The sequence below is a fragment of the Choristoneura fumiferana genome, chromosome 9 (genome assembly GCF_025370935.1).
Source record: "Choristoneura fumiferana chromosome 9, NRCan_CFum_1, whole genome shotgun sequence".
Taxonomy (NCBI): Eukaryota; Metazoa; Arthropoda; class Insecta; order Lepidoptera; family Tortricidae; genus Choristoneura; species Choristoneura fumiferana.
In genome coordinates this window covers 3,536,219-3,557,425 of record NC_133480.1, presented here as the reverse complement: position 1 = coordinate 3,557,425, position 21,207 = coordinate 3,536,219, and the positions used below count along the sequence as shown (strand labels likewise).

The following is a 21,207-nucleotide window of genomic DNA, read 5'->3' as shown; positions in this document are numbered from 1 at the left end:
TGATATTGATGATGAATACTAATATAATAAATGCGAAAGTTTTTAAGTCTCTTTGTTTGTTTGATACTTCATCACGTCTAAACCGCTGAACCGATTTAGATGATATCCAGTATACAGATAGTTTGCGTCCCGGGGAAGGACATAGGATAGTTTTTATCCTGGAAAATGTCATAGTTCCCGCGGGATAGTGAAAACCGAATTCTACGCGGACGGAGTAGCAGGTAACAGCTAGTATTTAATAATACAATAGACATTTCGAGAGATTTATGGGGATCGAAAAGTATTCCAAAGTTAATGAAACTTTTAGTTTGTGTGAGGTAAGTCCGTACCTACATTAGGATAGGGGGGACAAAAATCTCGTTCAAAAACTTTGTTTATCTTAGATCGGGTGATCTCCGTTAATATTGGGCATGAAAATCTATTATTATTTATTTATTCAATTGTACCCTACTTAATTAAAACTAAACTACTTAATGTTATGCCTACGGCACAAGACCGAGCAGTGCTGTCAAGCCAAGCCCGCACCCCATTCCATTGCAATACGGCGCAACTTCGCACACACAACCTACATCTGATTTACCTACTACTTCACTTATAGTAAGGTATACGTACGAGTGCTCGTCGCTGTCCCAATAGTTGGCATTTTTAATCTTATGTCACACTACTAACGAGCATGTGTAACATTGCAGTCTAACAGTGCCTTTAAGTATAAAAATCGTGTTGCAAGATTTGACAGGTGAAGCAAATTATCTATTGGTTCGACTCGATTCTCCGAAATGCTCTAGAAACAAACGATTCGCACCAGACGTCGGAACTCGAACACGTATCTAAACCAAGAGTTCCGTGATTAACAGTGTAGTGTAGTGAATTAATTAGGAGCATCTCTATGTATAGAGAGTAAGAGTCTACACGATACACGAGCATTGTAACGGTATGGTGCAGTCTGGTAGTTTCTAGCAATCTACTGTAGGCCGCTTAGTGCATCTCGGACACGTGCACCAAAGTTACCGTACAAAAATTTGTAGATATAATATCTATGTATAGTGGGATACCTACCACTAATATAATAAATGCGAAAGTTTGTAAGTCTGTTTGTTTGTTACTTCATCACGTCTAAACCGCTGAACCGATTTAGATGAAATTCGGTATACAGATAGTTGGAGTCCCGCGAAAATTGCGTAGTTCCCGCGGGATAGCGATAACCGAATGTACGCAGACGGAATTGCGGGTAACGGCTGTTCTATTAATATAATGTCCGTGTAAATTTGAGATGGTTGTTTGCTACATAGACACACTTTGGCAGCTTTTATATAGTTTCACCTGTCCCGTTGTCAATCTGTCCGTAATCAAATCTTTCAAGTTATATTCGACCAACTTCCAGTAGTTGGATTGACTTGAAATTTGGTATACTTATGTAACTTGGGTGACAATACAATAATCTAGTAGTGAGATAGAGTACGATGACCTCATTTAAAATAATAATAGTCCCATAGTTACACTGACCTAAAACTTAGTAACATCACGTAACATTAAATCATTAGTGTATTATGATGATGACATGTGTTCCTGTTAACCCTCACTAGGGACACAGGGCTCATAGAAGACTTTTTTTTTGAGTTATTGTTTTTTACTGTATAAGGGAATTTATGTTTTTATGCAAATAAATGATTTATGATTTTTATGATTTTTTAATAATTATAACTTAAAAGTATGTTTAATTTATTTACCTCAAATTCCATTTAAAATATAATTATATTTGCATGCCAATTTATTTGGTTAGACGTGTTACTGCACATTTAACATTATTAATAAAAAAAATCGTTACTACGTCTAAAGCAAAATCGATTATTTCAACAACAAAAACCGGCCAAGAGCGTGTCGGACACGCCCGAAATAGGGTTCCGTAGCCATTACGAAAAAATTAAGTAATATTTTTCTAAGGATTTCGTATTTTATACGGAATCTTCCAAGTTTAGGTATATTTTATACCTTAGGCTGCTATTCTTAAACTACTAATAATTCTCAAGCAAACTTAGCCGTTATAGTTTTCGTTAAAAGTTTGATATACTTACTACCATCCTGAATTTTTTCAAATTTTTCCACCCACCGGTTTAGATTTTAGAGGGAGGGGACGCTCGATTTTAATGAAAATTTGCACTTTAAAGTTGAATATTTTGGAAACAAATCACTGAATCGAAAAATCGTCTGAGCAAACCTCTAATAGTTTTAAAAGACCTATACAACGATTCCCCACACTATAGGGTTGGATGAGAAAAAAAAATCACCCCCACTTTACGTCTACCGTAAAAAATTTTTTTTTTACTTTTTATTGTACCATTTTGTCGGCATAGTTTACATATATATACGTGCAAAATTACAGCTTTATAGCATTGATAGTCCCTGAGCAAAGCCGCGGACGGACAGACAGACAGACATGGTGAAACTATAAGGGTCCCATTTTTGTCATGTTGGCTCCGGAACCCTAAAAACGCCCTTTTAATGTCAGTAATTTACAACAAAAAAAAACAAAGTTTACCGAAACTGACCACGTAATTGAACGAATATTGTAGCCATAAGCCATAATTACGGTAGACAAAGCTACAAAGCACAAGCAACTAGGTCGCAGTCGCAGCACCAAGGTCCATTTTTCAGCGCAAGCGCTAATTGCCACTCAATGAACGCTCATTGTCTACTAACAGAGGACACCAGAGCTACGAAACTGCTGTGATTATTGAGGAAACCAATACAGCTATACCATTCGTACAAAAAATCTTATACGGAACTAACAAGGAGAGGTACCCAACTGTCCGGCTCCGATTTGTTTTATTTTTTAACCCTTAAGCCAACATTTACGGTCCAAAATCAAATGTCTTGTCTTGACAAGATTGTCAAACCTATTAAGGGTTAACCCCCGACGCAAAAAGAGGGGTGTTATAAGTTTGACCGCTATGTGTGTCTGTCTGTGGCACCGCAGCGCTTAAATGGGTAATTTTCACTTATTTTGTTGTCTGTCTGTTGCATCGTAGCTCTCAAACGGATGGACCGAGTTGGATGCGGTTATTTTTTGCTTCATTTACCTATCCTCGCTCCGCTCAGCTGTTTCCACTAGAGCTGTGCTGTGCGAGGACAGGTAAATGAACGTTTCTATAGGTTCATGACAAAACATTCCTCGCAACGCATCCCCGCTCATCTCTGGTGGAAACGTCGCCTAATAGTGCGTTTTATTGCAGCTACATTACACCAGCTGTATTAGTAGCTATTCACAAATCAGGCCAGTCTCGTGGGAATTCGCGAAAATTAAATCGTGGTTTTCATTGACGTACTTACATTAAAAACAAATATGTCAAATTTCATGACTCTAAGCCCAGCGGGTGTTGTTTCGTGATTTTATCCCTATCCCGTGGGAATATCGGAATAAAAGTAGCCTATGTTTTATTCGAGATGTCCAGCTGTCTATATACCAAATTTCATACGGAAAGTAGGATTTCAATCAATCCTAGGCGATGAAAGATCCCATCATCAGATCTTGACTTGGTGACAATGGGACCACCTCAGAAGAGTACCCTTTCGAATAAAAAAAGAATTTTGAAAATCGGTCCACAATTGACTGAGTAATCGGCGAACATACATAAAAAAGAAAAAAACAAACAAACATTGGAAAATAGAACCTCCTCCTTTTTTGAAGTCGGTTAAAAATGCAACATGTTTTCCAATAACCTGGGTCAAAAAAGTTATTGAACAAAAAAATTAAAATGTTCTCTGATTTTCTACGTGAAACTATGGATTTCTGTCTTATAGAGCTTTCCCAACTTTTCGTGACTTTCCAGAAAGCGGAAACCGTTCACCCGTACACATATTTTTTATGTCAATCAAACAAAAAATAACCAACATGAAGCGCGACAAACTTCAGTCCGTGCTCAAAACGTCGCACGTCGTGACGTCACCCGGACTTTAACTGGCTATAATTTCCATATAATCTTAATAAGCCCTAATCTCCATCTTCAGTTGTAAAGATATCCACTGAACTAGTCAAGCTTAATCGTTCAAGGTTTATGGGTCATGCTCAATTACTCGTAAGTACTAACTACTAATGTTTATTGAGAAAATTAATCTAATTCAGAGGTTTTCAACCGGTGTGCCGCGATCGCCGCGAATTGTATGCGATTCGCACAAAAACTAAATAAATAAATTGTAGGTAATTGTACCGCATGCACATCGTATCGTTTTATAAAATCCTTCCATTCTACTTGACTCATTACTTAAGTATAAGCTGATAGCGGTTGAAACGTTATTTTATGTTAAAATTACAATACGAAAACGTTACATACCTTACCTTTAGAACACATTTCTACCATTTTCTACTCTCCAAGGGCAAAGTAAAACTTGGTACCCGAACCATTAATATTAAAACTTATACCTTGAAAACAGATGTACTGGTTTCCATCGAACAGAAAATGTAAGTTTGTCGTCACAACAAACGCTTTTGCGTTAGTCGTAAATATGTAGTTTGAGAAGAGTTTGTTGCCTCTACACTCCGCTAGAGGCGCTGCCAGTTTGTTAATCATAACTTTGAACATGAAACTACCGTGAGAATGAGATTCACCCATAGTGAAATAAACGGATAACTCTTATCTTTGATAGAGTTTACCTCGACGTGTCGAGGAAGGACTACGAATCAGTCTGAAACATGTCGAACTAAACTATATTTAACTATTTTTTCATATGAATTGGAGACAATCGCTACAAGGAGACCATTAAAATGGACACGAATGGAGGATATGAATGAGTCGAGCACTTTTCCCAACAGTGGGAAATAATAAAAAAAACCTGGCACACGCTCAGAACGAAGAAAAATCTCGCTACGTTAATTTACAAGTGAGAATCAGTCATGGAAATATCCATTTCAGTCAACAAATTGAAGTTCCAATCTAACCCGCAGCGTAGCTCAGAATCGATGGCCGAGCCGATGGAGCATGAAGGTTCTAGAGCGGAGATCTCGGGAGATGCAATATACTTAAAAATTAGTTGGACAAAGGAATTGGTCGAGGTCGCTGGTTGAAGCTTCTAGAATGCCGCCGCATGCTGCGGAAGGGGGAGGGCGGCGTTGCCAAGAGCGCAGCCGGCGGTATCGGCAATATTTGGAAGAATTCTATTTTTTCTTGTACAGATATACAATTTTACTCGCAAATGTGATGAAAAACATTGTATGTCGCACGGGCGGTACTAGAATTACGAACATCGACTCATTAAAGCCCTCGGTCTTCAACTTCGGGCTTCTAATTGACTCTCGTTCGTAATTCCTTATTTACCGCCCTTAAGACACGATGTACTATTCCCGACTGCACGCCCCTTTCTCTTATAAATCGACTATGTAATATTTAAAAACTAAAAACAATTTTCACAAAAGCAAGGCATATCATTCACCCGTAACGACTGAACCTCAAAAAAGAAACACCTGTTTTAAAGTTACTGCCTTCCAGAAATAATCCAAAAGTAAAGGTACTAAACAGGACATACGTACGAGTACATCTTTGATCTCGGTGATCAATGAAACTGGAGCAAGTATAGTGTACTGATTGCGCTTCGAATCAATGAAGACCCTGACCATAATTGACTTCTGTGTTTTGTATTAAATTGAATATAGTACGAGACGAATAAACACTGTAGTTGTTCCGGCCATTTGAAATGTATATTTTGACATTCGCAAAAAATTATACGGAACTCTCAATACGCGAGTCATGGTAATTTTCCACCGGCGAGGAGAGGTCTCGCCTCGTCTCGTTCCGCCTTGCCGGTGGAAAATCAACTTCAGACTTGCACTTGGCCGATTTTTTTATATGATCGGGGGAACGAGCAGTCGTATCACAATGGAAAGCAACCACCGATCATGGACACCCATAACTTGAGTGAAATTACTGGTACGTTGCCGACCTTTTCAGGAAAACATACTCGTTTTTCGAAGATCACCAAGTTGTATCAGTCTGTAAATATTGACGCTGCATGATCCACGTTACTGCCTACTTTACCTACTGTTCGTTACTGAAGAAGAATTCAGGACCATTTCGTGGCAGGCGCATTATTATTTTATTTTTTTCCACGAATAAATGTTTCCGTTCTTTTTTTTAATTTTCTCATTTTGGTATTTCGTACCTAAAATTGCTAAAAGTAGCTCCGAAACGGTAACGTTTCGTGTGATCTGCCTCCTCCATTTGGGAATACAGGCGTGATGTTTGTGTGTGTGTGTATCTTGCTTTCCATCCATCAGTGACATCAAGAATATACACATATACAAATTTGATGATTTGACTCAATAGTAGAATGCCTATATTTAAATGTTCGAAACTGTCTAGGGATAAAAAAAACCTAGGTACTTTAGTGTTTAAAGAAATATATAAAGAGCTCAATATTTATTTCAGTTGCTGCTTTATTCCAATTTAGATCCGCCATGCTCCAGTGCCTATGATTGACCTTTAGCTTTCAATGTTTTTCGACACGCCCGCATCGCCCATAATTGGGTCACCTGACTCTAATTTGTGTATTTGCCTGCTCAAATAAAGGAGGGACTTGCACGAGTAATCGTCTCCTCGCAGCGTTATTAGTACTATAGGTAATAGTGTGGTATAATCGACCAAGAAATTCCTTAAGGACCTTATTCTCATACGATTTACGGGCGAGTTGAAAGCGAGGCGAGCACGCAGCGAGTTCGCTGTGAGCACGAAACGATCATACAAGCAGATGCGTATCCTATTACCTCAAGAGCAGAGCCGAGTGCAAGCACTGCTGCGAGGATTAGCGAGCCCAGCATTTTGAGCAGCCTCAGGTATTTTGTCGGTTTTTGGCCGTGCTCAAAGGAGCCTCAGTCTGAGCCGTGCCTTTGGCAGCGTCTCCACTTGCGTGGCCTCGGAGCGAGGCAGCCGCTCGGCCCGAGGCTGCCTCTAGTGGATACGCAGCTTACGATTTACGGGCGAGTTGAAAGCGAGGCGAGCGCGCAGCGAGTTCGCTGTGAGCACGTAACGATTTCGCCGCAAGCGCGGATCGATATCAACGCAATGCATAACACCGAAGACGCCCTATTATTATTGTACGAGAGTGTACAATATAGCGTTTTTGAAGCTATACGCTACGCAGCGAAATAGTTGCGCGCTCGCGGTGATATCGTTACGTGCTCGCAGCGAACTCGCAAGTGTGATAAGCAGGGCTACTACGAAACTTGAAAGGCGAAGTTCGTGTCGTGCGGGCCCTCTGACAAGTATACTATTTAACACGAGAGCGAGAGGGACGGTATGATACGAACTTCGAGTTTCGAGTTTCGCAGTAGCCCTGAAGGCCCTTACAACCGTAAAGTACAATGTCAGTGACCTTCTGCGTACAAGCGGACAATATCACTGCTAATTAATAACGCGAACCGTTCTTGGGGTTTCGGGCTCCTACTAGGAACTTCTATAATTTCTGTCAGAAAACTGTAAATTTGCATGAGTATATGTTAACCAAGCCAACAGAGGTAAAATAAAATTGAGAAAAAGATTTTGTTAAGGTGGGAGGTTACCCTAACAAAAATATTATAAACTTACACGAAAAGTGCTGTTTTTCTAAAGTAACTGTCATGAAAAATGTTAAAGCAATTATTTGCTTGACTATTAGGTACTATGTCCTAAAATAGCTGCTGTAATGCCGAACTCATTGATTTATTGGATTGGGGTTAAAGATATGTTAAAGGTCATTACAGAATGAGGTTTCGGTATAATTAAACTTTGTATGCGTGTCTGTCACAAGTAATGTGTCCCAAACAAGAACAAGAGACCATTTTGGTTCCATTATTAGTAGCAGGAACCACAAAATTAAAAAGAAATAACCGAAGCTGCGATGCGCAGTTTTAGCGGAGAAGCAAGATAAGTGTAGTTCATTGATATGGACGGTTTAGGTATAGTTCGTCTGGTATCATGTTTGTCTAATAAACCGATGGCTTAGTGTCCCAACATGTTTGGTTAGAGTTGAGTCAAAGGGGGAAGCGCCTCAGCGACGCAGAATAGGAGCTCCGCGAAATGGAGCATTCACGGTCGCGAAATGAACGAACGGAAACTGACTAGACGGACGGGGAATTAGACGAACGGTGGTCCTTCCCAAATGAACGCCTGCATCATTCGATTAATTTCTATAATAATCACGATGCTACGTGCACGTGAAACATACTCGTTAAACTACAAAATGCACTTAACTAATGCAACAAATAACATGTGGTAAGTAATGCTCGTTCGACAGTAGACAAACATTTCCAAGAAAGTGGTTAGTCACAAATTCGTATAAAGGTCCGTTTGTGAAGCAAATTTGTCGCATGCTACATTGTAGCCAGTTTTAATGCTCTGCGGCTCAAATACGGCAAACGTTACATTCCCGCACGTAGACTAGGGTCTGTTTCACCACACTCTTATAAGTTCCTAGTATGTCACGTGACAGATATCTGTGATACCGTCCCCGTCTACTGCGGTAGTGATGCGCCAGGCCATAGGTTAGTGTGTGATCAAAGGCGGTAACTTCGCATTTTTACCTCCTTTCCCTAAACTACACCCGCACGAAGCCGCAGCATGTCGCTAGTTATACGAGCCACATATTTATATTTATGTTTAACTCAAACTCAAACTCACAACATTTATTGACAAGAAAAACACACACACACACACACACATACATTATATTTATACATTCATAATCGTATTCGTATTTCCGTACATTTATTTATTTATATAAAAACTAAAACTCAATTCAATACTGCTATATAAGACACTGCTCTTTCTGTTGTATTTCGCATCTCACTTGCAAGTTATTTTTTACGTTTATGTTTTGTGATTGTCATATGGATTCACTGGAAATCAGCGTCGTTGCACTATCTGCGGCGACACATGCTGAGTGGACTCCTTTTAGAGACCACCGTCAACAAATAGGCATTAATACTTACCTACTAGTATTAAGTAATTTCTGTAAAGATGTTGTTGCATTGTGTGTTTCAAATAAATCTTTCATTCATTCATTTATTCATAAACCTTTCGTGATCAATTTATCTAATTAATGATGAAAACAGGTTTTAAATCCGTTGGCAGTTTTTAAGACCTAAGCGTATATACAGAAGGATAGACGGCAGGAAGCGACTTCGTTTTTATGTAGAAGGCAACAGACGGTTTACAGATATCCATCACGTAAAATAACAGTAACTTACCAGAGACTAGTGAAAAAAGAACTGAGTATACTATTCGTTTCATGACATCGTTATTTTTAGAGTATTTTTATAGTTGTAGACATAATTTACAATAACATAAAATTTAATGTAAGTATCTAGAGATACTCATTTTATACCTACCGATAATATCACGAAGCGTGACTTTTGATTATGAAAAAATAAGGTAGGGAGAGGATATTGCAACTGTAGAGCAATTCAAAATATCCTTCTTCAGATAAGAATACTTTTCACTGCCCGATAGTTAGTATTCCATAACCTTCACTACCTTACATACATTTCTAGGCATTCTAGCAGTGGCGTAGCTACCAAGGTGCTAGGCGGGGCAGTACCCCGGGCTGAAATTCTGCTTTATAGCTGATGATAAAGTTGCTTAGCATTTTTAAAGTATTTATATATATAATAATTTTACTTCAAAAAACCTTACTAGTTTTGATAGCAGTGGGCCCCATTTTTTTATTTGCCCCAGGGCCCTAGGTTACCTAGCTACGCCACTGCATTCTAGGCAAATACAGTTTATGTCGGAGCCATATTTTAATCGCGTAAAGTAATGTCCGTGTCAAAAATGATTAAATGTAGCATGCTCTTTGTAACATGCGACACATTGCGCCGCAAACAACCTGTATAAAAACAACTAGACACAAAAGTGCGACTACGAAAGGTATGTGCATTGAATATGTGCAACATTTACCTCATCCTTGCTCAAAAAGAACTGAAAAGAAAGCACACAGTTATAGGGTTATACTAAACATCAACTATACTCCATTCGTTTAGCATACAAGCCTTCAGCATGCTTAGTAAGTACAGCCACCAGCATCAATATCTGACACAACAAGCGTGCATAAATATCTGATACGACTCTATTTCTAGGGCCGTAAGGACGTGTCAGATATTTTTGCACGCCCCGCTGTGGCAGATATTAATGCTGGTGACTGTACAACAGCTAGTAATGGAAGTAGTGTTACCACACTATCGATAGTTTTCATCTACAACGAGCCACAATGTCGATAGTACCTATAGATAGCGCAAGTTGTTGTAATACTGCGGATTACAATACTAAGGATAGTACCGAATACTATCGCAGTTCTAGACAGCAACAATACTAAAATTATTTAGACTTTGATTATGATGATACTTGATTGAGTTTCGCTCTTTTCGGAAGACTTTATCAAGAGCGACTGCTGTCAGTGTCACGGCGGTAGCGCTCCGCAAAATCTGAATAGTAATTGAAATTGAGCGTCACCCTAATTTACGCGTGGAAGCCATTTGTCCCGGATTGACAGTTGGGACATCTCAAAGTAATAATAACTTCGAAGACACAGAGCATTTTGCTTACCGTCATTCAGTGGCAGTGATTTCATGCTGCATACGGAAAGGATACCCCAACCCAACAGCACCAACGCAGAACCCCACTCTCATTATTGCCTCCGCGCGGGCGCAGTACAGCGAACTGCGCGCCGTCGGACAGCGCCGGCGTTAACGTCGTGAACGCACTCATCTTTATAGAGGTCTACCGAAAAGGTCGAAATTGGTCTGACCGTTGCTGACATAATCCTGAGTCGAGTTGTTAAATATTTTTCATCACACTTGCTCGTAAACAGTGTCGTAACATGCAGGCTACCTTGGTTGCAACCCCCCAAATAAAACCCTCGACCTTTATGTGCTTCTCATGAATCCCGTGGTCGGTAAGTGAGTCATTGCCCGTACTAATTTTTTTGTCATGAAGCCCAAGGTCGGTAAATGAGTGTGATACTGCATGGCGTGCAGCAGCGCGGCGCGCGCACGTCTGCACATGCTGCGTGGGGTGGGGCAGCGCGGAGGCTGGCGCTGCCAAGAGCGTAGTCAGCGGTATCGGCAATTTTTGAAAAAATATTAGTTTTTCTTTTACAAATATACAATTTTACTCGCAAATGTGATGAAAAACATTGTATGTCGCACGGGCGGTACTAGAATTACGAACATCGACTCATTAAAGCCCTCAGTCTTCGACTTCGGGCTTCTAATAGACTCTCGTTCGTAATTCCTTGTTTACCGCCCTTAAGACACAATGTACTATTAGTTTGATATCGATACTATTGTTTTTCAGCACTTCAATACTATTTCAATATTATTATCTCGTTCCGAACTATCGATAGGATGATCGATATTGTTGCCTTCGATCAGCAACACTATTAGGTTAGGGTTATCATTATCACAACTAGAAATCGCAGCCGCATTCTGTTCTTGTGGCATAATTGTTGTATTATTTAAATTTAATGTACTTGTTCTAGTCTCGCTTAAGCCCAATTTACACATGCAAAGAACGTGCAAGTCATTACGGGTAATGTGTCAAAATACGTTAAGTTTAAAAAGAATAATCGTCATTTCCTATACCATTTTCGGTGAAAGTAAATAATCGGACGAACTTTTTTTATCGTGTAGTACAGTCAAGTGTAAAAATATGAACTTATTCAAAGTTTCAAAAATAAATACTAGACTCTTATACCGACCGACGCAATAAGGCCGTAGTAACATATTTTTGAGTGGTTCGAATAGATACTTATTTTTGTACTTGACTGTACACATGGGTTCAGTTTAAGTTATGTTTATTTTGTAGTTTCTGAGAAAATCGTATTATTTCAAGTGGCCATTTTGTATTTTGTCTTCATCCGTAATAGAATAGAACGTTTTATACAATGCTTTTGTAGCTGAATCTCGCTAACTCGTGCTCGATATACCCTCTAATTCCGCGATGTAATGCTAATTTGTGTTTTTTTCTTACATGTGTAAACTGGAGTTTAAGATGAGTTTCAAATTAAACGTCGATCATTGAACGGAACACCCTTTCAGGTCCTATACCACAAAGTTCTAAATTCGAGCTTCGTATCTTGCCGTCACTTTCAACGCTAATATTATTTAATACGAGAGTGAGAGGGACGGTAAGATACGAACTTCGAATTTCGTAGTTAGTAGCCCCCCAGTATTTTTTATTGTGGTTGACATATGTTGATCGATGTTCAAAGTAGTTATGTTTCAGTTGGAATGGGGTCATTCAAGTATTACGTAAGCACCGAAGGGGGGGTTGAGGTCTTTGCTTTGCTTATTTTTGATGGCATGGGGCCGGGGAGTCTAGATGGTGCTTACGTCAGCAATATTTATTTATTATGTCTTGTTTTTTTTTTTGCAAAATGTAGTAGGTTACAATTCAAGCAAATATGGCTACCCTACTTGCAACAACTCCACATGAATAACAACAAAGAAACTTGAATAGATTTAAAAATATACATACCGATGTTTACGTGAGCTTAGCGGGGAGGGGGTAGGGTTTTGCTGACTTTCGCTGACAAGGAGGAGGAGGGGGTTAAAAATGACTAAAATTCTGATTATGTTAATACTTGAATGACCCCAATGCAGTCCGTCTGTACTGTACTGACCCTTATATCTTAACATTTCATCGTAAGATTAAGGGGCTGTTTCACCATCCATTGATTAGCGTTAACCGACGGTTAAATGTGATGCCGTCTCCGTCTATTCGAACAAAACTAATAGAGACGGCATCACACCTAACCGCCAGTTAACACTAATCAATGGATGGTGAAACAGCCCCTAAGAGTCCTTCATGTTGTATTGTATTAAGTTGTTCAGCATGTACCTATATAATGTATTTAACCTTAAGAGATCTTAAGACTGTGGACAAGTTAAGTAAATGTTATTTAATTACAACATCTACATAATAAGCACATAAACACAACACACATACATGCATTTATAGATTATCCACACATTTACTAATAATAATTTCAATCAATCAACAGTCCCACTCCTAGTAGTCTTTTTTTTTAGTAGTTAAGATTGCTAAAACAAAATAATACTGTAAACATACATTTCCAAAATAAAAATCTATTTGTGTTTCTTTTGTTTTTAATTTGTGCCAATATATTATTAGTGTTATTTTTTGGTTAGCCCTAGCAACTATATTTCAAGCAGCTAAATAGGCTGTTTTTTAAAACCTGAGCCAAAGTCTAGATCTCATGGCCAGCGCCGGCCCCGAATAGAGCAAGAGGAACAGATGGCTAGGGGCGCCACATTCCAGTTTCCAGTGCAAAATAAAATTATAATGGCGCCTTTTGAGAGGTAAGGAAGCGGTGTAGACGATCTCACTCTACATTGATCAAGGGCTAGAGCCCGCGCTGCTCATGGCAAATCAGAATAGCTGGATGGCAGGGGCCCATCTTTAACGTAAAGAAGTGCATCTAAGGCAATAGATAATAGAGAAGGTTATAGCAAACACATCAAGATTATGCATACAGTCAAAGTGATAACTGCCGTAACATACTGATTTGCCAAAGGAAACTTTCCAAAATTGCGGAATTTTTCGCATAGGAATTTTCCATTCTCACAATTTTGTATGGGGATTGAAACTTTCCGTTTATAAAATTTAAATTTCCTATATTTCTTGTGAAACTCCAGAAATTTCCGAGAACTTTTCCAACTTTTTGGAAACTTTCCGCAACTAGCACATCTGTACCGTAACATAATAGTTTATTTTTATCAAGTTAATCTATATTTTTCTAAAGTGGTTTATATAACATACAAGATGTTTGACTGATTTTAGAGCATCATTAAATTTATGTGTATGTATGTTTGTGTCTTTATTATTTTAAACTTACCTGTTTGTGTTTTATTTTGGATGACATTAAGTAGGCTGCTTCTAGTTTGGGGTTGTTTGGAGCCTTCTTGGCTCTTGTGTTCTTAATACCTAGAGATTTGCCGAATGGTGCAAACCAGTACCTGGAAACAAGGGTTTCATAAAAACAATAGAAAAACAATTTAATGGTATATATTGCAGAAATGTTATTCCCAAATGTTTTTCCAAACTGTTTTATTTCCTAACTCTCAATTTTCAATGAAACAAAAAGAAACCCTAGTATTTTTTATGGTTTCATAGAACACAGTAGGGTAGATAGATAGATTAGGTTTGTTTTTGAAAGTTCCGAAAAATATATACAGAGTAAATCATGAGTTAGGAAATTAAATATTTGGGAATAAAATTTTGCCGAAACCGAAGACTATTAGATCAGACCTAATTTAAAAATAACTCATTTACATTGTTGATTGTCAATTTTTATTATTCAAGTCATGATTTTTTGACACAAGGTTAGTGATGTGGCACCAGATATTATATATAATATTGGGCAAGCTGTTTGGAATGGGCTTCTATGGATGCTACGCCACTGCATGGTATAATTTGATGACATTCTCATTTAATCTAGTGACTAGTTAAAATATAATCTAATCTTAATTCATTAATTAATTTTGTTATTTGATTTTTTGTTCTATAATTAAATTGTTATTGACATAATACAAGTATTTTAAATTCAATTTAACAATTTTGTTTATTTGTATAATTTTTATTTAAAGTTTTGTTTTCTTCTTTCTTATGCCAGTTCCTACACCAGAAAGAAAATTGAAAACATAATTTGATAGTGTGAAATTTTTTCCATGTCAAAGTCTTTATGATATTGACATAAGATTGATTTTTACTTGACTTATATAAAAACTTTGTTCACTACTTCTACAAAATGAAAAAAACTTTGCCAAAACTTTTTTCACTACATCTATAAAATAATGACTTTTATCAAAATAGACAAACAATTATGCGGCCTGAGTTGTGGGGCCTGGTAACAAAGTGGTAGGTACCTAATTTGTGTACCAATAAGAATACTTTGCTATTAAAAATTCAGTAGAGAAGGAAAATTCATAGCAAACATTGAGGCACTTTTGAGGATGAACATAACAGTACTGGGAAAATATTTCAAGACTAACAATTTTGTTAGTGTTTCTAAATTTTCATCTCTATGTTAAGCACTCAAACTCTTTATTTTGAATTTTGATCTATTTGATTTTAAACCTCATGCGGCCCAATGTGCAATAGAATGTACACACATAAGTTAGTTCAAGGGAATTAGGAATCTATGTATGACAATGTAACAAAGTAAAAATTCTTTTGTTTTTCTATTGTTTTACACCATGGCAGTTTGACGGCAGTTTGACTTTATTCTCGAAACAATTAGATTCTAATTGCTTTGTCAATTTTTTTCTAAATATTTATTCAGGAGGGTAACAGTACAAAATACATTGAACCTTTAGGCACAAAAGGATACTTCGTGGGCAACTATACTATTACTTTAAACTTTTTACAGCACTGTAAACAATTGGAATTATAATTATTTATAAAAATAGACAGAAGTTATTCTAATGTCACAAAATTATTATTTTGAATAGTGTACAATTTGTTAAAAGGATAAAATAACATTAGGATGTATTCTCATTTAACTATCATTTAAAGTTTAGTTTTGTTTACCTAGTTAAAAAACACACTGGCCAACATTTTTCACTTAAAAATTCTAATTTCTTTGGTTTGGTTCTTCTTGATAGTCATAACTCAAATAATAAATCTTTCGTAACAGTTAATGCGTAATAATTCGTAAATCGAGAGTATAAACAGGTAGGTACAATTTTGATGTACCTAATCAATTATAATAGTACTAACTCTACAATGATATAATAATATTGTATCTAAACAAAATAATACTTGACCTAATTCAATTATTAAATCTATTCAATGTTATCTTTACCGGCAATATCCCTATCAGCGCAGGTGCAATTAGAAAACGAACAAGGGGACAAATTATACGTAGCTTAACGAAAATTATAACCAAAAGGGGGTCACTTACTTCTCTAGTACGTGCCGCAGGCCTATTAGCACCAGTGCCAAGGGCAGGGGGTATAGGAGATGCCTGTGATCGTTGTAAACCACAGCTTTGTCGGGCCCCGGAGAAATATCCTCCCAGGTAGTATTCGGTGGCAACCATAAGGCTTCGTCCCAAAATTTACTCACTAAATATTGCAACATTGTATCACTTAGCTTAACGTCCCTGTGGACAGTTACGGTAGAGTTCAGTTGAATGAAAATAACAATTAAAAATTAAAATCACGTCATAAACACACCCAAAGAGAAATCAACAGCACGTCCGTCGGACAGCCGACATGACAAATGTCTGATGTTGCCATATTTAGGATTCTGTCAGGAATCAGAAAAGAGTAAAACGTCTTTATATTAAATAGACACTGGATGCTGCAAGCTGCAACATTGGTTAGAAGTCAGAAAATATAACAAATATAACCTCAATAAAGAAAAAATTGGCACAAAAATTAGTTTTGTATTGATAAGAGTAGCCATCCTAGAACCCAACTGACGTCGCCTGTCACGCTACAAATATCAAACATTTTCTTTACGTGCTTCTTCGAATAAACTTTTATAGTGTAATAAAAAAAAAAAACGAATTATTTTTAAAATTCGCTGAACTAATGTTGTTCAGTTTGACGAGTACGTTCTATATTTTAATTTTTTGCCCGTGTTACAGGCCAAATCCGGTATTAGGACTGCAATTAAAATAAAACGCCAAATGTATAGACCGCAGCAACTGACTAAAACGAAACATTGTGTCCAACGTCATTCGCACCAAGCTAAATAGCTAGGTATAGGTAGAGTCATTCACGATGACGCGTGCCGTGGTTTTTATTACAGTGACATTAATGTCTAATTTTGACAAAATCACGCATCTTCGTGGATGGCACTCGGTATAAAGTGCAATCTGCAGGGCTACTACGAAATTCGTAGTACGTATCGTACCGTCCCTTTCACTTTCGTACTAAATAATATTAGCGTAAGTGGAACGGCAAGACACGAAGTTTCAATTTAGCGCTTCGTAGTAGAGTCAGTCTTTATTAAGCTCTGAGGGGCTACTACGAAACTCGCAAATTGAAGTTCGTATCGCACCGTCCCTTTTACTTGCGTATTAAACGACATAAGCGTCAGCGGGACGGCAACATACGAAGTTTGAGTTTTGCACTTCGCGGTATAGGACCTGAGCACTACTTAAAGTAGTTCAATTTTATAATAATTGTTTATTGTTTTAGCATTGGTTTTTTACTGTGCCTTATTTTAGTTTAATCAGTTTGTGTACTTATATATATACAAGTTTCTCGTAATGTGTTAAAAAGGTTTTCTTTTTAAACTTTAATTATATCACAATGCTAGAAAGAGATAAACAACTAGTAAAGGTGAATGAACCTGACTTCAGCTCATGTTTCGCATAAAATCTCCAGTATTTTTTTTTTGCCTTGACTTGACTATTTGCTTGGCTTGCTGTCAGTGTCAGTCAATAAATTTAATCGGTCGTGTCGTGACAATTTTAATAACCTGAAAAGTTTGCGATAACAAGGGAACTAATTACTGAATGATCTAATTTTGAGTGCAAAATTATATTAAAATAAAATAAAGTAAGTCTCAGCAGCAGTAATTGCACTACTTCCTTTACTTTCTGTATCCGACTTGAAGTTATGGTTGAAGTGTGATAAGCCGAGAATGTTGTTTTGCCCGACGTGCGCTAACATTCTCATGGTAGAAGAAGCCCCAGAGTGTGGCTTGAGGTACGCCTGCAACACGTGCCCTTATGTCTACAACATAAAGAAGAAGGTGTCGTCGCGCTCCTTCCCGAAACTTAAGGTAATTTATTGGGTGATGCAATACAAACGATTTATATATAAATTCAAGGTGTAAACAATACCTGGGACAGGTAAGAATATTGTAATACTAGCTTGACAATGACAATGCGCCTAAGAAACTGGATGACAGTTAAGGATTTAAAAACAACAAAGACTATATAGTATGATTTTCCAAAAATTCTAACTTCGTATCGTGACGTCCTGCTCACGCTTTCTATGTAATACCAATTCTTATTTCGTGGATTTCGGACATGACAAGAGTGAGAGACTATAAGATACAAACTGAATTTTGGAGTAGTCCTCCAAGCGGGTTATTCCCACCTGTTACCACTGCACTGGTAAGTTATGGGAATAAAAATTCCCATCTGTTACCACTAAACTAATTGGTGGTAACAACTGGGTTTTTTTTTTCCAGTAGTTACCACCACATTCATTTTAATTTTCAGCAGTTTATTGTCAACATATTAAAAAAAGTTCAATATTTTATCTTATCGCGAATATTTTTCCTATCCTAAAGTAATTGGTGGTAACTACTGGGAAAAACAATTCCCAGTAGTTACCACTGAGTAATTTAGTGCTAAAAGATGAGAAAAAAATCCCAGCTGTTACCACTGGTAAAAATAGGTGGTGGTACCAGGTGGGAATAACCCCTCCAAGCCAACAATCATATTGATGAAACTGTATCTAAGGAAAAACAGTATCCATGTGGGATTTAATTTCGGAGGGTTTCTTCTACCTTTTCATTTGACTCTATTCTTACCAATTGATTTCGGGTTGAAAAAAATGTTGTTTTGTCATATTTTAACTGCTCAATGTTTTTTTTTTCAGGAACTGGATTATATTATGGGTGGTGCCGCTGCGTGGGAGAACGTGGACTCAACTGAAGCTGTTTGCCCCAAGTGTAGCCACGGAAAGGCTTTCTTTATGCAGCTGCAAACCCGCTCAGCTGATGAGCCCATGACCACATTCTATCGCTGTTGCAACCACAAATGCGCCCATAATTGGCGTGATTAGATCAGTGCAAATAAATTATATCATCTTGTTAACTGTGTAAAACTTATTTGAGTATGAATTTAGTGAAACAAGTTAACTTATTCAGTACATTAATTAGCTCTAGAAGTGCATCACTTAAAATGAAGATTGATAAAATGGCTGACATAATAACCTGCTCTCAAGAAACATCCAGCGAGAAAGCTGCAGAGTATTTATCAAAAGGACAAGTTATAGCAGTTCCGACTGATACAATATATGGCCTCGCTTGCAGTGCTAATTGTCCAGAGGCTATTAAGAAGCTGTACGGCATCAAAGGGAGGGACTCTGCGAAACCTGTAGCTATATGCGTGACTTATGTGGATAATGTACGTAAATGGGGTAAAGCAGGACATCTTAGTAATGATCTACTCAACAGTCTACTGCCAGGCCCTGTCACCGTCGTCTTAGAAAAGACTAAGGAGTTGGATAATCCATACTTAAATCCCAAAGCTTCAAAAATAGGTATCAGAATACCAAAACATAGTTTTATCAATAAAGTTACTAAGATATTTGATAAGCCTGTAGCATTAACAAGTGCTAATTTTAGTAATGAACCTTCCACATTGTCTGTTAAAGAGTTCGAACATTTATATTGTCATTTGGGTGCTGTATTTGATGGTGGAGTATTAAGTCAGGGATTGGAGCAGAACCGTACAGGTTCCACTGTCGTAGACCTGTCAACGGTTGGGTATTATAGTGTTATAAGAAGAGGAATTTCTTATGATAATGTTGTAAAAGTATTAGAAGATAATGGTTTGATCAGTTGTTAAGTAATGTTTGCTAGATATTTATACTACTCAAATGTAAAGGAGCTACCTGAGTTTTATTGGTAAAAATTAAATGGAAATCAAATAAATATGATTATTACTAACATTCCATGACTAATATTGAGTTTTATTAATACAATATGGATACTTTTTTTACATTAAATGTCATCATCATCATCATCATCCCAGCCTATATACAGTTGTGGTCATATAATTAAGAACGATTTTTTATAGAGAAGATTTTTTCAAACTGACAAGTGTTACTAACTGCATGTATATTTTTGTACTTCTCTCGGTATCGTAAAACTTTTCCGTACTAGCGGTAAATTTATTTATACATATAATTGGCTAAAAAATAAATATATAAACTTTATACATTACATCTAATTCTAGTATTACTACTTACTGGCTGGTCATATAATTAAGAACGCTGAATAGTTTATTTTTTATTCAAATTTATATAGAGAACGGACGGCCGCTTTGTGGTTTTAGGTTATTATTCGAATAATTTTGGCGCCATTTAGTGCCGTAAAAGTCTTAAAGGCGATTGCTTCATATAAAAACAATGGGGAAAAATAAAAGTTGTGATAAATCTACAAGAGAAGTAATACTAAAACTTCGCGACAAGAATTGGTCGTATAAACACATAGCCGATCATCTGCAATGTTCAAAAACTATGGTTTTCCACGCCATAAAGCATTTTGCCACGTATCAAACTACTTCAAATGTTCCGCGTGTACCTAGACAATGAAAGTCATCTCGTCGAGATGATCGAAATATCGTTCGTTTGGCAAAACAAAATCCTTTTAAAGGATCTAATACCGTCTAATGAGTTAAGAAAAAAATATTTTGGCGAAAACAACCCTTCAGCAATCTCGGCACGCATTATTCGAAGGCGTTTGGTAGAAGAAAAGTTGCACGGAAGGATAGCAAGGAAGGTGCCTATGTTGAAACGGTGTCATAGGCAAGCCCGGCTTGCATTTGCAAGAAGATATGAAAACTGGACAGTCAGACAGTGGAAAAACGTTCTTTTTTCTGACGAGACAAAAATAAATAGGGTATGTTCTGATGGCAAACGATATGTAAGATGGCCTTCAAATAAAGCATTCGACCCAAAGTACACAAAAGTGACTTTAAAGCATGGTGGAGGAAATGTGAAAATTTGGGGATGTTTTCTGGACATGGTGTTGGACCTGTTAGGCTGATAGAAGGAAACATGGATCAATTTCAATACAAAAACATACTGGAAGAAACAATGTTACGATATGCTGAAGGCGTGCTTCCGGTTATTTGGACATTCCAGCATGACAATGATCCCAAGCATACTGCACGTACCGTTAAGGAATTCCTCACATCGCAATCAGTTTCTGTCTTAGATTGGCCAGCCAACAGCCCCGATCTTCACCCAATAGAGCATCTTTGGTGCGAAGTCAAGAAAAAGGTTTCAAATCGACAGTGTGGCAATTTAAGAGAACTGTATGACGTATTCTTAGAAGAATGGAACTCTATCTCTCTTGCGAAATGTCAAAAATTGATAGATTCAGTGCCTCGCCGGTGTAAGGCAGTAATAAAAAGCCGTGGACATGCTACTAACTATTAATTTTAGTTAAAATGTATTAAATTGCTTTT

At 37.4% G+C, this 21,207-nt stretch overlaps 3 protein-coding genes across 7 annotated transcripts in view; 2 read left to right on the top strand and 1 right to left on the bottom strand.

Moving 5' to 3' along the window:
• LOC141430994 (ceramide synthase 5-like) overlaps nt 1–16,253 on the bottom strand; it is a 46,839-nt gene extending 30,586 nt beyond the window's left edge. For 3 of the 5 annotated variants that reach the window (XM_074091912.1, XM_074091914.1, XM_074091915.1), the window contains exons 1-3: nt 15,946–16,253; nt 13,879–13,999; nt 9,921–9,941 (exon numbers count right to left, since the gene is read on the bottom strand). In XM_074091912.1, the coding sequence (XP_073948013.1) occupies nt 9,921–9,941; nt 13,879–13,999; nt 15,946–16,124 (321 nt within the window). In that variant the 5' untranslated portion in view covers nt 16,125–16,253. The remainder of the gene's footprint in view (nt 1–9,920; nt 9,942–13,878; nt 14,000–15,945) is intronic. The other 2 variants (XM_074091913.1, XM_074091916.1) reach the window with 1 other exon arrangement.
• Nucleotides 16,254–17,418: 1,165 nt separating this feature from the next.
• Polr3K (RNA polymerase III subunit K) lies at nt 17,419–18,793 on the top strand. The gene is made up of 2 exons (XM_074091892.1): nt 17,419–17,780; nt 18,608–18,793. The coding sequence occupies exons 1-2, from the start codon at nt 17,640–17,642 to the stop codon at nt 18,791–18,793; spliced, it is 327 nt and encodes a 108-aa protein (XP_073947993.1). The 5' UTR covers nt 17,419–17,639.
• A 53-nt stretch (nt 18,794–18,846) lies between these two features.
• Nucleotides 18,847–19,749, top strand: Tcs1 (Threonyl-carbamoyl synthesis 1). Its single transcript, XM_074091891.1, has one exon. It carries the CDS (start codon nt 18,847–18,849, stop codon nt 19,579–19,581), a length of 735 nt encoding a protein of 244 aa, XP_073947992.1. The 3' UTR covers nt 19,582–19,749.
• The last annotated feature ends 1,458 nt before the right edge of the window (nt 19,750–21,207 follow it).